The following is a 15,685-nucleotide window of genomic DNA, read 5'->3' as shown; positions in this document are numbered from 1 at the left end:
TGCTGCTAACACGGGTGACTTACTGTGTGCTGAGCGGGGACGAGTCGTCCAAGCTCAGCGAGCTGATCTGCTAACCAGCCGATGATTTCACATCCCGAGCTAACGTCACAGATCAGCTGACTGTGTGTTCATGTTCAGTCTGTCACAATCACATCTGAGGTGTGTGTGTGTGTGTGTGTGTGTGTGTGTGTGTGTGTGTGTGTGTGTGCGTGCAGAACGTGGGCAAGAGGATGTCCTGCAGCCAGTTCATCTCCAACCTGGAAGGACTCAACAACGGAAAAGATTTTCCCAAAGATCTGCTCAAGGTACGACACACACACACACACACGCACACGCCTATGACTGATTAAAAGACTGCAGCAAGTCCAGCACGCTTCGAGCGCCGGGATGGATGGCCACCGGCCTGCGATGACATCACTGTTGGTGCTTGCAGCTACCGAGCCCACAGACCAGAACGATGCTTACACAAGTGTGAACCCTTAAATGGGCTGCTCCAGCCCAGTGGAGTGCTCGGATTTCAGACCTGTCCCTGTAATGTGGACGCGTCCTCAGCGTGAGGAGTTCAAAGTGACATCGGACTACACAGAGACACTAAAGCATGAGCGCGCACACATCCTTGTTTCCATTCCCTGTGAGGACATTACATTCTTCCAGCCTTACACTAGTCTTCAGCGTTAAATTGGATGATGGGCACTGTGAGGACTGGCTTGGTGTCCTGAGGAGGAGGTGAAGTCCCCGCAGCGATTCTTGGTTTGTGGCCGTCAGAGCAGAAAAAGGAGAGAGATGCATTAATTTTACTTCTTATGGCCGCCAGGCAGAACGAGTGTGCGTGTGCGCGCGTTCGTGGATACGTGTGTGTCAGTCTCCCACTCTTTTGTTTCCGTCTCAGTTTTTCCATCTCAGCCTCGGAGCGATCAACGTGAATCTGCGTCACCTCTTCACCTCCACCATCATCATCATCGTCGTTGCTCTGTGTTAACGTGTGTGCTGAGTGTTTTCTTGCCTTCAGCTTGGCACTGGTTGGATGGCTGCTTGTTGATGAAGCGCTGAGTGTGTGGGCAGCAGCACCGACTGACTGGCTGAGAGCAGAAAACAGTGAATGTCGAATATTTATGAGACAAAAACATGAATTATCTGCAGTCAGAGAGGAAGGAAAGTCCTCGCGCTGTCCACAGCAGAAGCGCTCTGTATTTGGGACAGTTTGTAAGAAAGGAAACGGATGATCAGATTCAAAGCTCAAGCTCAGACAGTAACACAGTTTACTTCAGTAATAGTCCCAACAGGTGAACAAACACCACAGAAACATCTTTAAATATTCACAGAGCCACAGACGTTGTCCTGGATTGTTTTGTGGTCATTTTTCACTCAGTGTCGTTCCGCGTCTCTTTGTGGTCGTTCCGCGTCTCTTTGTGGTCGTTCCGCGTCTCTTTGTGGTCGTTCCGCGTCTCTTTGTGGTCGTTCCGCGTCTCTTTGTGGTCGTTCCGCGTCTCTTTGTGGTCGTTCCGCGTCTCTTTGTGGTCGTTCCGCGTCTCTTTGTGGTCGTTCCGCGTCTCTTTGTGGTCGTTCCGCGTCTCTTTGTGGTCGTTCCGCGTCTCTTTGTGGTCTCCTGGTCTCGGCGGCACAGCGAAGGTCAGAAGCGCTGATGCTAACGGGCATCAGTGTTAGCATAGTAGGGTCGTTTTAGGCTCGGGTGGAGGAAGCTGCCTCTCTTCATCACGGCGCTGTGAAAACGGTTTCCACAGTTCAACATTCAGGTCCTGAGTGTGCTTTTACTGAAGTTGAGCTAAAACTGATTCTGTATTGATTATTGATTTTATTGGGCGTGAATGTGATTGGTGTCTTCGCTCACACGTCGTCGGCTCGCTGTCATATTTTTCACGTTCAGCTGAATTTGAGTTTTTGTTGCTGATCGTCTCTCAGCTGCATTTACATTCAGCTCTGTGAACCCACCGTGACTGACAGCTCCAAGGAGGACAGAAGGCGGGCTGAAGCTCCCATCCCTGGCCTCCGATTGGCTGCTGCAGCTGAGGGAAAATGCGCATTGCGAGAGCGAGGGAAAAAAGAGAGAGGGAGACAGAGGAGGAGGAGGAGGAGGAGGGAGAGCGAGCAAACAGTCCTCAACAGTTCAGTGTCTCAGTGGGGAGGAGGAAGAGAAGACGAAGAAGAGGAGGACGAGTGAGCTCACCTGACCTGACAGAGGGATTCTCCTGCAGGAGGAAATCAAGTGAATGAGGAGGAGGAGAAGAGTGGGAGTGAAGTTGGAGGACGAAGAGATCAAGAGAGATGTGAGGAGGAGGAAGGAGGGATTCTCTCTCTTCATCAGAGTGCAACAGGAGAACCTCCTTTCTCTGCTTTTTTTCTCCTCATTAGCCTCTCCTGTGCCTCCACCTCCGCCCTCCGTCCGTCCGTCCGTCCGTCCGTCCGTCCTCCATCAGGGAGCTGGAGGAAGCTGACGTCAGTTTTGGGGGTGCTCTCTCTCTCTCCTTGTCTGCCTGTGTGGGTGTGCTCGCTCGCCCAGCCTCCCTGCTTTTCCTCTTTTCTTTTTTGGATGTGAGAGCGAGCTGATGCCTCTCCTCCGTCACGCAGCTTTATTTGCAGTCCAGGGATTCTCCTCCGCTAACAGCACCTCCACGGCCGCTGCATCAGGAGGCTCAACTGCAGCACAGACCCCCCAAAATCCAGGACGAGCTCGGAGCTGTGGTTCGGATGATTTTCATGTCACTGCCTCTGAATCGCTGATGGATTAGACACACACACAGACACAGACACACACACACACAGACACACACAGACACACACACACACACACAGACACACACAGACACACACAGACACACACACACACACAGACACACACACACACACACACACAGACACACACAGACACACACACACACACACACACACACAGACACACACAGACACACACACACACACACAGACACACACAGACACACACACACACACACAGACACACAGACACACACACACACACACACACACACACACAGACACACAGACACACACACACACAGACACAGACACACACAGACACAGACACACGCACGCACACTCTCAGACAGTCTGGAGTGTGTGTGTTTGGAGGCAGATGTGTCGACGGCTGACAGCAACTTTAAAGTCTCAAATTTTCAGTTTTAATTGATTTTGAATTTGATCAAATGTATAAAAACTGTAAAACCCTTTAAAAAAATATTAATTTGTAGAAAACGTCAAACGTTTGATGTTGATTGTCTGAATCGCTCATTTCTGCAGCTAAAATTTTCTGCTTTAAATGAATTGCAGTCCAAACATATTAAAGCTAATTGTAAACAGTTATTTATGAAATAGTTTATCAGACATCGGCATAAATGTGATTTATTTTCAAAATAAAATGATTTTAGCTTTCCTAAACAGAAATATGAGTTCGTGCACAAAAAGGCTCATTTTAGCCTTAAAGCCAACATTAATGTCATCTTGTTTGATTTAAAATAGGAAGAATGAAACATTTTGAGTAATAGAAAGTCGTCCCTCAGTTTGGAAATCACAGCCCTGGGACTAAACTATCGTACGTTTGACTCGTAACTGCAGATTCCAGTGCGTTCCAGGCACAGAGGAGTCCACAGGTTTGTTTCTTGGCAGCGTCCTCCTGCTTTCGTGCTTTTGGCTCTGAACACCTGAGCGAGGCTCCGGCCGGCAGCCAGCAGGATCATGAGGCTGATGAAGAGCTGCTGTGTTTTTATGCATAATGAATAGAGCCGGATCCATAATGCAGCAGGCCGAGCTCGCAGAGGCACCATCCATCCAGCCGCTCGTCAGTGGCCGTCATTAGCCCGTCTCTATTTTACACACCCTCACCTCCTCGCTTCCTCGGCTTCTTCCTGCACTCATCTACAGTCTGGAAGCTCGTGACGTGGGTTCGAGTCTGAAGCGACGCAGACCGGCGGTCATCAACGGGCTGGACTTTGTTAGATCCGCCGCGCCGTTCCGTGGAAGCGGTGAATGCTGGCCCAAGGATCTTCTGTACAGGAAACATAAAAAGTTTGGACTTTTTTTATCTGTTGGATCCCGACTCAAACCGCCCAGATGATCGGCGTCAACAGCATCCACTCCACGGGCCGCATGCGCTCGCGCTCGCTGTGCTCGGTCCGGAGCGGGCGGGACTCGAGGGACAACGACCCGTTCAGGTATCCTAGGACCCCCCGCTCCCGCTCCCTCAAACCGCTGGCCTTCCCCGACCTGCTGGGAAAAACCCAGGATGGGCAGCAGCACCCGCAGAGCCGCAAGAAGAAGGTAGAGCCGGAGACACACCTGTGAACCTTTACCTGAACCTGTACCTAAGTTACCCCGTTTAAAAACCTGTGAAGGTTTGTTTTCGTCCTGAAGACGCTCTCCTGACGTGACACACGTTTACAAACCTCTATGAAAGCAATCCTCTGCGCCGACCGCTTCACATTACACCTGTGTTCATCCCTTTGTGATGACATCAGCTGTTTCTTCATATTTCATTGGCTGGTTTTTGTTATTATTGTCGTTGTTGTCGGTCCGTGTCAGACACACATTTATGTTTAGTTCATTAAAATTTTCTTCACGTCTCTGTAATAATGGACAAAGGCCCCTCAGCAGGCTTCCACAATCCGGCCAATCAGAAGAAAGTGGGTTGTCGGTACGGAGTGGGGCTTAAAGGGGGAGGGGCTATACCAGCTGTTTTCAGGCACAGGGTGAACCGAGACTGGGATCAGATACAGATCGATGCTCGAGGGAAAGCGCCTCCACACAGGAAGTGACCCGCTCCTTCCTAAGTTGCTGCCGGCTGGTCCATACTGCACATGCCAGCCTCTGGTTGCCTGGGCAACTAGCTAATTTAAGTACCAGCGGCTCATATGTCAATCAGCTCTCACTGCTAGCTGCTTCAGTCGCGCACATCAAAATATCCCACTTCCTGTCACCAGCGATTATTTTGCTCGCAGGTGCTCGTATGAGGCTGAGTGTCAGCGGCGGTCTCAGGTGATGGCGTGGTTTCCTGTGTGGACGGCCCTTTAAACAGGTAGCACTGGACCAGGTTTGATCGCCCAAGGAAACTCGTCTCCGTTAAAAATGATGACCAGAGCCATTAAATCCACACAGCCAATCAGCACCTGGCTTTTAGGCCATGTGACCATCTTTAGTCTGAGCACGTGAAAAATGTGGATTAAATACTGAATGTCCTATCAAGTAATCAGATTACTGTGAATCCTGAAATCCATATGAGCTCTTCATGTCGTGTGTGTGTGTGTGTGTGTGTGTGTGTGTGTGTTTCTGCAGACGCTGTACAGCTCCATCAAGAACGAGAGGCTGCAGTGGACCATGTGAGTTTCTGCTTCGACACACAGCATGTACAAACATCTCCACTGTGTGTGTGTGTGTGTGTGTGTGTGTCCCTGCTGCCCTGACTCCCTTATTTAAGCCTCTGTTGCTGTGGTAACCGTTCCCTGCTTCATTCCTGACTGTAATTACAGGTCAGCATCCCAACGCCCATGCCTGACTGTGGACACACACACACACACACACACTCATAAATACATAGATTTACTGGGTGTCTGTATCCGTTTAGCATCTGTCCGCCCTCGTGTTCAGCCTGTTCTTTCTCCTAAACTGTTTCCTTCCTGTGTGACATTCAGCTTCTTTCTGATAAATAACGTATTTATTCAGGTCACGTTTAACATTCATGCTGTTATGAAGAGAAATCATCTAAAAATCTCTGCCATCAAACAGCTGACGACTTTCAGCAGGTTCGAAAACTTCTGTTAAAATGATAACCTGGTGAAATGGATCCACTGAGAGGATGAAACTGATCGACAGGCTGACACAGGAAATGAGGTCATTTATTCATTTATGAGAATTAAAGAAAATGAAGTGCGAGGTGACGGTAAGCGGAAAACATGAACCCGACGGGATGATGGAAGAGAACGGTGTTACCCGAGCGAGTCGTTAGCAATGAAACGTAGACACGCTCTGCGATGGCGACGAGGACGAGCTGACGCAGGCTCTTTTAAACTGTTTCCTCTCTTGAAGTGATGAAGAGGAGTTGAGGAAGTCCATGTCGGAGTTGGCGGACATTCGAACAGACTCTGCCTCCCACACCATGAAACGCCTCGGGAGTAGCGGAAACCCGCTGGTGGGCGTGGCCCATCAGGCCGATGGCGAGCTGTACAAGAGCGGCTTCCTGGTCCGCAAAGTCCACGCTGACCCCGACGGGAAGAGAAGTACACCGCTCCTCCTCCTTCAGTTTTCAGTTTTGCCACGCCCCCTGTCAGCTGATCCCTCACTTCCTGTTTGTTTGGTGTTTGTGCTGTTGCAGCGCCGCGGGGGAAGAGGGGGTGGAAGTCCTTCTACGCCATGCTGAAGGGCATGGTCCTCTACCTGCAGAAGGTAAGCGTCTGCACTACGTTTCCCAGCAGCCCCTCTCTCTGTTTGTGTCCCCGGGTCAGGCGCAGGACAGGAAACGCAGCGAGCTGATTAGGCGTCAGCCTGTTTTTCTATCTGCACGGATTCCAGAGCGGCAGTTTTTAACGTCTCCGCCCACCGCCGCGTTCATCTTTAACTTTAGAGCTTTGATTAAAATATCTGAACTAGTGAGGCCTGCTTTACACACTGCCGCACAAAAGTAAGTGGACGGGTTAAACTATAAAGCGTGAGTACCCGTCCACATACTTATGGACTCCTCGCAGCTCCACTTTAACATGAAAACACAGATTTTTGTGCCATGAGAACTTTTTCTCAGAAACTTTGTCAGAGCTTTGAAAGAACCGTTTCAGTTTCAAAGATTTCTTTTTAACTCCTTTAATCAGAAACGGCGAGCGTTTATAGCGAGACAGTCGAGCTGGAATGTGGTGAGCATTGCGTTTAAGCGTCTTTCATGTTTGAGTTTCTGGAGAGCTGACGCCAATCTGATCCGCAGGACGAGTACCGAGCTGAGAAGGAGCTGACGGAGGAGGACGTGAAGAACGCCGTGTCCATCCATCACTCTCTGGCCATGCGGGCTGCCGATTACAGCAAGAGGCCCAACGTGTTCTACCTGCGGACCGCCGACTGGAGGGTCTTCCTGTTCCAGGCCCCGTAAGCACCTCAGTCTGTCTGTGTTAAGGGAGAGGGGGGAGGAGGGTTTCCAAGCAGCTTGCAGGCAGTACAAGAAGGACAAACAGCTTAAACTAAACCGGACGAGACAGGAAGTTACGGTGTTTCCTGTGTTTCCTGCAGGAACGCTGAGCAGATGCAGTCGTGGATCACGCGCATCAACGTAGTTGCGGCCATGTTTTCTGCTCCCCCGTTCCCGGCCGCGATCGGGTCCCAGAAGAAGTTCAGCCGTCCTCTACTGCCGGGATCCAACACTAAACTGTCACAGGTAAAAACGCCGTCGCCGTCCTTTTCAGCTCCGCCCACTTTCACCAGACTCACACCTCTTCCCCCACCCTCTGTCCCGACAGGAGGAGCAGGTCAAATCTCACGAGAACCGTTTCAGGGCGGTGTCCTCTGAGCTGTCTGACCTCACCGCCGCTACGCCGGACCGAAAGGTGAAAGGTCGTGAGCTGGAGGAGCAGAAACTCCGACAGGAGTACCTGGAGTTTGAGGTGAGGAGGTTAAAATAACCCGCAGGAAGTATTTCAGTACTTGTATTCAGTACTGAATCTGCACCTTATTGTGGAGGACCAAAGCTGCCAAAAATAAATGTTTACAAAATAATTTTTAAATGCATTTCAATGAAATACGATATTCATTAAAAATAGTTAGCAGTTAAATTAAAACAAAGAAGTTAATTAATTAATTAATGATTTCGTAGAAAAAATTATTCCAGGCCAAGTATGGAGGACCAGAGATGCCAAAGTCCAAGTTAATTAGATTCACTACCTTATTCTTGTTTTTGACTTTTGATTTTTTTGATCGAGTCACTTATTTGTGGGTTTTTTGTTTTATTTTTGATTTTTTGTTTGCGGTTTTGGTCCTCCGTACCTTGGAACCAAACCCAGATGTTATTGGAGCAGACGATAACCGGAGTCGTGCTTTGTTTGTGGCGGCGTTTCATCTTCGTCTCGTGTTTTTTGTCTCCGGCTGAATGCGAAGCCGTAAAATGTCTTCTGCCTCGCGTCTGCTCGTCTTCGTCACAGACGGTCGCTGCATCAGTCTGTCGGGTGTCGAACAGGCTGCACACACTCCAGCACGCCGTGTTCTTAGAGGAAGGAACACAGCGCCGTTTTCCTGCCCCCTTCACACACAAGGTTTCGCCCTGATGTCACATAACAACAGAGATGCTGGAAAACCGGAGAGAAGCACCGTTATTATTAATAATAATAATAATAATGATGATTTATCAGGTCAGACTCTGAAAAGCCCCCTGATTGGTCCTCGTTAGACCCAGAACGGCACTTTCGTTGTTCACATCTCCTCCTTCTTCTCTCCCACAGAAAACCCGGTACGGTACGTACGCCATGCTGCTTCGGGCCAAGCTGGCGAGCGGCGATGAGGACCTTTCCGCCTTTGAGGCTCGGCTGTTTGATGACGGCGGCCTGCAGAGGGCGCACTCCAGCCCCTCGCTGCCCCAGGACACCACCAACAAGGAAAAGACCCGCAGCTCCAAGACGTCAAAGAGCCTGAAGGTCACGTCCTCCTCGACCTCCAAGGCCGGCGGCAGCAGCAGCAGGGAGGCGAGCAAGAAAAAGAACGGCGGTGGGAGCGGCCAGCGGGCGGAGCTGGAGAAACAGAGCAGCAAACAGGAGGAGGCGCCGTAAAGGGGTGAGGACGGCGTCGTGTAAGTGTCATGTAGCTGGAGACGGACACGGAGCATCATGGGTAGCAGGCTGACATCCTCCTTTAAACCTTTTCTGTTAAACCTCAGTCGCCTGATTGGCCGAGACGTTCGAGGTCCGCGGGAGAGGAGACGCCTGTCAGGTCTGAGGGCGACCCGATGGGCGAGTCGTCCAGGAAACACTAACACGGTTCATCGCTCAGCCGTCCCTTTATTTCCCATAGGCCTCAGCAGGAACGGACAGCTGCAGACTTTCAGAATAAAAGCTTTACTTCCTGCTGGAGTGTGAGTAGCCGCTCAGCTTTCAGCTGCAGCGGGAACTTTTTATTTTAGTCCTCGACCTCACCGCCGCCGCTCTGCTTCTCCCATTAACCCACAGGAGAGCGGGTTGCCATGTCGACGTTATGTGACGGACAGAGTGCGTGGGACTGTTGCCATGGCAACCGAGCAAAGGGGACAAGAGAGCGAGAGATAAACAAACAAACAAAGGGAGCGGCCACACAGGAACGCCGAACCTCCTCGTCCTCTGCACTCCACTGAGCGCGTGTGAGTGTGCACAGTAATCACAGTAGTGCTGCGTTGATGTGTAAATACAGCCTGAACATGCTGGATGGAGACGGGTTTTTAGTTTTTCTGACTTCTGCTGGAAAAAAACAGGCTGTACGGAAGACCATTAGTGACAAAAATCTGCTGAGGGAACAAAATAAAACTTCAGGAGTTCACACTGCAGGGAGCCAGGTGTCTTATTTATTCAGATTTTGATGTTTTGTTGTTTGTACTACTTGAAAATCTTTAACTTTAAAAACCACAAGTTAAAAATCTCAGTGTGAACTTTTAAATAAAAATATGAGGATAAATTTAAATTTAAGAGAGAAATTTTGGAAAATCGAACATTTTTGGTGAGAGTATGTTTAATTTTTTCTCTTGTTGAAAAAGTCGGATTTGTTTTGCAGCTGGTTTCACTCTGTGGGTTTTGTCACTAATGGGCTTCCATAGTTTCTGTGTGTGCTGGAGTCCGTCCACCTCATCGTCATGAGGACGGTGTTCTTCTTCATGTAAATCTCATTTAACATGTTTGTAAAGTGCTGTGGACCAAACAGGTGACAGGTGGATTCGGTCACATGACCGTAGGAGAGGAGGAGTTGAGAGTTATTATTGTGTAAACCTTTCTCGTCGTTGACATCCAGGAAGAAGCACCTGACAGCTTTGTGTTAAAGAGCCGTTTGTTTCAAATCCTGACCAGCGTGCTGATGTTCAGCAGCAGTTTCCTCTTTCAGCCACCAGGGGTCGCCAGAGTGCTGTAAGCGTCCACCAACATGTTCTTCACTGGCGGAGGTCGTCAGTCAGGGTGTTAATGTGACAGCGTGGTCTCGTCTGAGCTCAACGCTGTGTGGAAATGTTGTTTCCCACTTTGAGAGTTCAGATTACAGCCCAGAGCGTCTCTGACACCATGACTGAAAACGAGATGTGTGCCAAAAACTGAACATTAGTCCTGAATCACAGTGTTGATGGACGTGCGTTCAACCAGAGGGATCTAATCTGCTCTGTTTACATCCAGGTTCTGAGAATATTATAAATAATCTACACAATCCTAACGTCTCCCTCTGATCCGGTGAAGATGACTTCCTGTTCAGTAGGTACTCTTTTAATTCTGAAATAAGTGCTGACCTTTATTTTTTAGACAGTAAAATCTGTGACTTCAGGTGGATTTGAATATTGGCACTCTGTGACTTCTGTACCTCAGCAGGTCTGAAGCTCAGGAACAGGAAGTTTTTTTTTATGTAAAGCTGCAGAGTTTGCACGATGCAGCTCATCAGGCTGACAGTGACAGGGAAGGCCTCCAGGTGGCAGCAGAGGATCAATGTTGAACTCTAACGTCAGGGAAAAACTCTGAAGCTTGTTTCTGTCACTGTTGGCCACGTAATGCTGGAACCGCCGGCGTCGTCTGTGGAGGAAACTCGAGGCTGTGGAAAAAAGAGAAAAAGGGGAAACGGCAGCTTCCACGCTGAAATCAGGAAAAACGTTCTGGACTATTATCTCCAGAACAAGCGTCTCCACGCTGTGTTTCAGCTGCAGGTACAACGCCACAGAGGGAACATTTCAAAGGTACCGAACAGAAATCAGTTCTTTGTGAACATTTTTACCTCATAACATGAAACCCGGGTCACTGGGAGTCTTCATGTGACTGAAAACAAGGAAAAAAACGCTTTTAGGTATTCTGGACACAAGAAGTCCGCTCAGTTTAAGCTGGCGTCTTTGGAAAAACCTGAATCCATCCTGAGTTTTAACCTGCATTCTGTCTAATGTCCAGCAGGGGGCGGCTTGTATAGAAGTGAACTTGTGGTCTCTGTCGCAGCTTTCAGGTCTTTGTTTATAAAACAGACTCATCGTAGTTTTGTCCGTGTTTGAGGTTTGCTCCCCTCGCCTTCTCGCAGTTCCCGACGTGAGGCTGGAAGATTCAGCTGGGGGCGTCTGTGGCATCAGCTAACAGGGCACTGCTGCAGAGCTGTGATTGGTCCATACCAGGAACACAGCCTGTAGTTAAAAGATGGACGGCGCTCTGGGGAACGAGTCATGTTTGGAGCACTTTTGAGGAACTGCGGCTCTGAATTGTTCGGCTCGTTCGCGACGCTCTCGTCTCGTTGGCCCGTCTCTGAGCACAGCTCCGCCGGTACCTTTGAAATGGCTCCGAACTCTCTGCTGATTCCTGAAGAGTCAGCATCCGTTTGAAAATCCATCCTTCAGCTTCTTCTCTTCAACATCAACACGCCTACGGCTGCAGGAATCATTTTTCCATATGTAGATGCAGCGTGATCTTTCAGATTAGGATGAAGGATGAGGAGGAGGTCGGGGTGGATGGAGGGTGAACAAAGCCCTCGGGTCTTCTGAGCTCTGGTTGAGGTTCAGGAAACCATTTTGGTTCAGTGTACATAAATCGTTTGTGGCTTTTTCCGGAGCCTGGACCTGGAGCTGCGCGCAGGTGACCGCCGGGCGGCAGGATTTGGGTCAGCGATGCCGTGGATCTCCGTGCGGAGAAATCGCTGCTTCGCCTGCTAACTTTTCTCGTTTCTGCTCCCGCGGTGCCGACTCCTATTTATCTCCCACATATCCTGTAACACTCCGTGTATTTCCGCACTGTGCAACGTGAAGCAGCGTAGGATGACTTTGTGTGAGCGTCGCGGCCGCTTTCAGCTCTTCGTCTGTGTCCTGTAAATAAATGTTCGCATTAACCTCGAGAAGCCATATCGTAGTTGGGCTGGACGCCTAGCTAGCGCTCGCTGCGTTTTAGAGCACTTTGGTTTAGATATTTTAGATATTTTAGAGTGACGCAGAGGTTGAGCCTCCTCAGAGAGGCGGCGCCATTAATTTATTCTGCTCGTCTCTCGAAGGACGACAAACTAGTTCCTGTGAAAACTTGCTTTGTTTTTGGGCTTTGCTGCGGCCTGAATGTTCGCCGCCGGCTCGCCGATTAGTATCTGTACATACGCTGTCACTTCCTGTGAGGTTTGGTATTAGTGAAACGCAAACAACTTGTTTGTATCATCCTGAAGGCTTCGAGGCAAAAAATAAAGAGATTTTCAAAAGAAAACATCGACGTTGAGTGTTTTTATTCAAAGGATCGTGAAGAGCTCCGTGCGAGTCACGGCTCCTCTGACTCGGTAGGCGTGGCTGGGATTTGAACCCAGCACCTTCGGTTTACAGGCTCACGTTTTAAGCTGCAGAACCTCGGTGCAACCTCACCTCATGCACCGACTTCAAGGAGCTGTGACAGTCCAGCCCCTTCGATGTGAAAACACTCTTAATGATTGTTATCTGCTTAATGTCTCCTCTTAGTAGTTTTAACATGATTCCTGTCATCTGTATGCAGACGCTGTCATTTCTATTAAAACCCGCCTCTCTTTTACTATTCAGCCATTTTCTGGAAGCCTGCCGAGGGGCAGCACCCGTTGGTTTCAAAGTTTGAAAGGCTTCTGGTGCCTCGCTGGTTATCAAAAGCTCCAGCTGCTAACTCAGAAACAACTGTTGAAAACGACCTTAGAAGAAATGTTTACAGTGGGGCAAAAAAGTATTTAGTCAGCCACCGATTGTGCAAGTTCCCCCACTTAAAATGATGACAGAGGTCAGTAATTTGCACCAGAGGTACACTTCAACTGTGAGAGACAGAATGTGAAAAAAAATCCATGAATCCACATGGTAGGATTTGTAAAGAATTTATTTGTAAATCAGGGTGGAAAATAAGTATTTGGTCACCTCAAACAAGGAAAATCTCTGGCTCTCACAGACCTGTAACGTCTTCTGTAAGAAGCTTTTCTGTCCCCCACTCGTTACCTGTATGAATGGCACCTGTTTGAACTCATCATCTGTATAAAAGACACCTGTCCACAGCCTCAAACAGTCAGACTCCAAACTCCGCCATGGCCAAGACCAAAGAGCTTTCGAAGGACACCAGGAAAAGTATTGTAGACCTGCACCAGACTGGGAAGAGTGAATCTACAATAGGCAAGCAGCTTGGTGTGAAAAAATCAACTGTGGGAGCAATCATCAGAAAATGGAAGACATACAAGACCACTGATAATCTCCCTCGATCTGGGGCTCCACGCAAGATCTCATCCCGTGGGGTCAAAATGATCATGAGAACGGTGAGCAAAGATCCCAGAACCACACGGGGGGACCTGGTGAATGACCTGCAGAGAGCTGGGACCAAAGTAACAAAGGTCACCATCAGTAACACACTACAACGCCAGGGAATCAAATCCCGCAGTGCCAGACGTGTTCCGCTGCTGAAGCCAGTGCATGTCCAGGCCCGTCTGAAGTTTGCCAGAGAGCACATGGATGATACAGCAGAGGATTGGGAGAATGTCATGTGGTCAGATGAAACCAAAGTAGAACTTTTTGGTATAAACTCAACTCGTCGTGTTTGGAGGACGAAGAATACTGAGTTGCATCCCAAGAACACCATACCTACTGTGAAGCATGGGGGTGGAAACATCATGCTATGGGGCTGTTTTTCTGCCAAGGGGACAGGACGACTGATCCGTGTTAAGGACAGAATGAATGGGGCCATGTATCGTGAGATTTTGAGCCAAAACCTCCTTCCATCAGTGAGAACTTTGAAGATGAAACGAGGCTGGGTCTTCCAACATGACAATGATCCAAAACACACTGCCCAGGCAACAAAGGAGTGGCTCCGTAAGAAGCATTTGAAAGTCCTGGAGTGGCCTAGCCAGTCTCCAGACCTCAACCCCATAGAAAATCTGTGGCGGGAGTTGAAAGTCCGTGTTGCTCGGCGACAGTCCCAAAACATCACTGCTCTCGAGAAGATCTGCATGGAGGAATGGGCCAAAATACCAGCTACTGTGTGTGCAAACCTGGTAAAGACCTATAGTAAACGTTTGACCTCCGTTATTGCCAACAAAGGTTATGTTACAAAGTATTGAGTTGTATTTTTGTTATTGACCAAATACTTATTTTCCACCCTGATTTACCAATAAATTCTTTACAAATCCTACCATGTGGATTCATGGATTTTGTTTCCACATTCTGTCTCTCACAGTTGAAGTGTACCTCTGGTGCAAATTACTGACCTCTGTCATCATTTTAGGTGGGGGAACTTGCACAATCGGTGGCTGACTAAATACTTTTTTGCCCCACTGTATATTCATGAGCATTTTTACATTAATAGAAGAATGAACAACAGTGAGGAATTATTCATTCAACAGTATTTGTAAGAAACATTGCATATTATATTATATACGAGGGCCAATGCATTTTCATTTAAGAATCAAAGTATACGTTCATTTAAGAGAAAATAAATAGCAGATTTTTGTTTTGCTTTCAAGAATGCTAAGTTTGAACATCTAAACGTCTCTGTGATGACACGGAGCTCCTGTTTGGCTTTTGTTAGCTTTTTAGGATGGAGGTCATCATTTTTGCCACTAAAGTAAAATTCCATCCATCAGGCAGAGATTTCATACCTGCTGATCTCTAATGTGGAACTTGACCTGCAGTGGCAGGACTATAGCTTCACAGCATAAGTTAGCAGGACGATTGTAAGAAGTAAACCACCTCTGTGGCACAGAAAACCAGGATCGACCCTGAGGTTATCGGGATGAGTCAAAGATCCTGTTTCCTAGGCCTCTAATACTATGAAGAAAGACTTTAAGCTTGTCTAAGTAACTTCAGGGTTGACGCTGGGTTTTATTTTACAATCATTGAAATTTTGTATGCATGTATAGAAACATTAATATTACTATATGATTCTTTAATGTCATTTCACTGTACTTGCTGTCTTTTTAAACTGACCCCAGAGCAGAGACGACGGAGCTGGTTAGCAAAACAAAAGTGAGCCTTTGAACAACTATGAACTGGGAAAACGATGACGACTGCGGTGAGGAACAACAGACCAGGGCCGTGCAGAGAGGTTTAAAGGGGCGGGTGCCCAAAGTTAAAAAGGGGCACATTGAACCAGGCTGAATAACAACAACACACATTCATCAAGAGTCTAATATGGGAAGGGCAGGGCTGTGCTGATCTGAGACTGTAGACATTAAAAAGTCCACAGGAGAGATGGTAGCAGATTAAACAAGTGTCATGAGATAATAACAAAGTGCAAAGATTGGTGACAGCGCTTGGAACCATAAGGACACAAAAAACTGTGAGAAATAATTTAGGCTCTGCCTGTGAATCACTCTTTGCTTCTCTTCTTCCTTCCATCCCATCATTTCATATATCACTCTCCACTTGCTGTCTATCTGAGAACAAGGCACAACTTGCTATTGCAATAAACTATAATCTAATTATCCACACCTAACAACTCCAGCACTTAATCTAAAATAAAATGATGACAGAAAAATGTTATAGCCCTGCCTTTAGTAGCCTCACACAGCTCCTGCTGTTTCCTCCTCA

General features: G+C 48.2%; 1 protein-coding gene across 5 annotated transcripts in view; it reads left to right on the top strand.

The window, feature by feature from the left end:
- Positions 1-12,368, top strand: part of psda (pleckstrin and Sec7 domain containing a) — a 46,625-nt gene extending 34,257 nt beyond the window's left edge. For all 5 annotated transcript variants that reach the window (XM_080868648.1, XM_080868649.1, XM_080868647.1 and 2 more), the window contains 8 exons: positions 216-305; positions 5,302-5,345; positions 6,052-6,242; positions 6,338-6,408; positions 6,938-7,095; positions 7,237-7,381; positions 7,464-7,607; positions 8,439-12,368. In XM_080868648.1, coding sequence (XP_080724774.1) covers positions 216-305; positions 5,302-5,345; positions 6,052-6,242; positions 6,338-6,408; positions 6,938-7,095; positions 7,237-7,381; positions 7,464-7,607; positions 8,439-8,762 — 1,167 coding nt within the window. In that variant the 3' untranslated portion in view covers positions 8,763-12,368. The remainder of the gene's footprint in view (positions 1-215; positions 306-5,301; positions 5,346-6,051; positions 6,243-6,337; positions 6,409-6,937; positions 7,096-7,236; positions 7,382-7,463; positions 7,608-8,438) is intronic.
- Positions 12,369-15,685: the final 3,317 nt, after the last annotated feature.

This window comes from Rhamphochromis sp. 'chilingali' (genome assembly GCF_963969265.1).
Source record: "Rhamphochromis sp. 'chilingali' genome assembly, chromosome: 20".
NCBI classification, from domain to species: Eukaryota; Metazoa; Chordata; class Actinopteri; order Cichliformes; family Cichlidae; genus Rhamphochromis; species Rhamphochromis sp. 'chilingali'.
The sequence above is the reverse complement of the archived record's forward strand: the minus strand, read 5'-3'. Positions and strand labels throughout refer to the sequence as shown.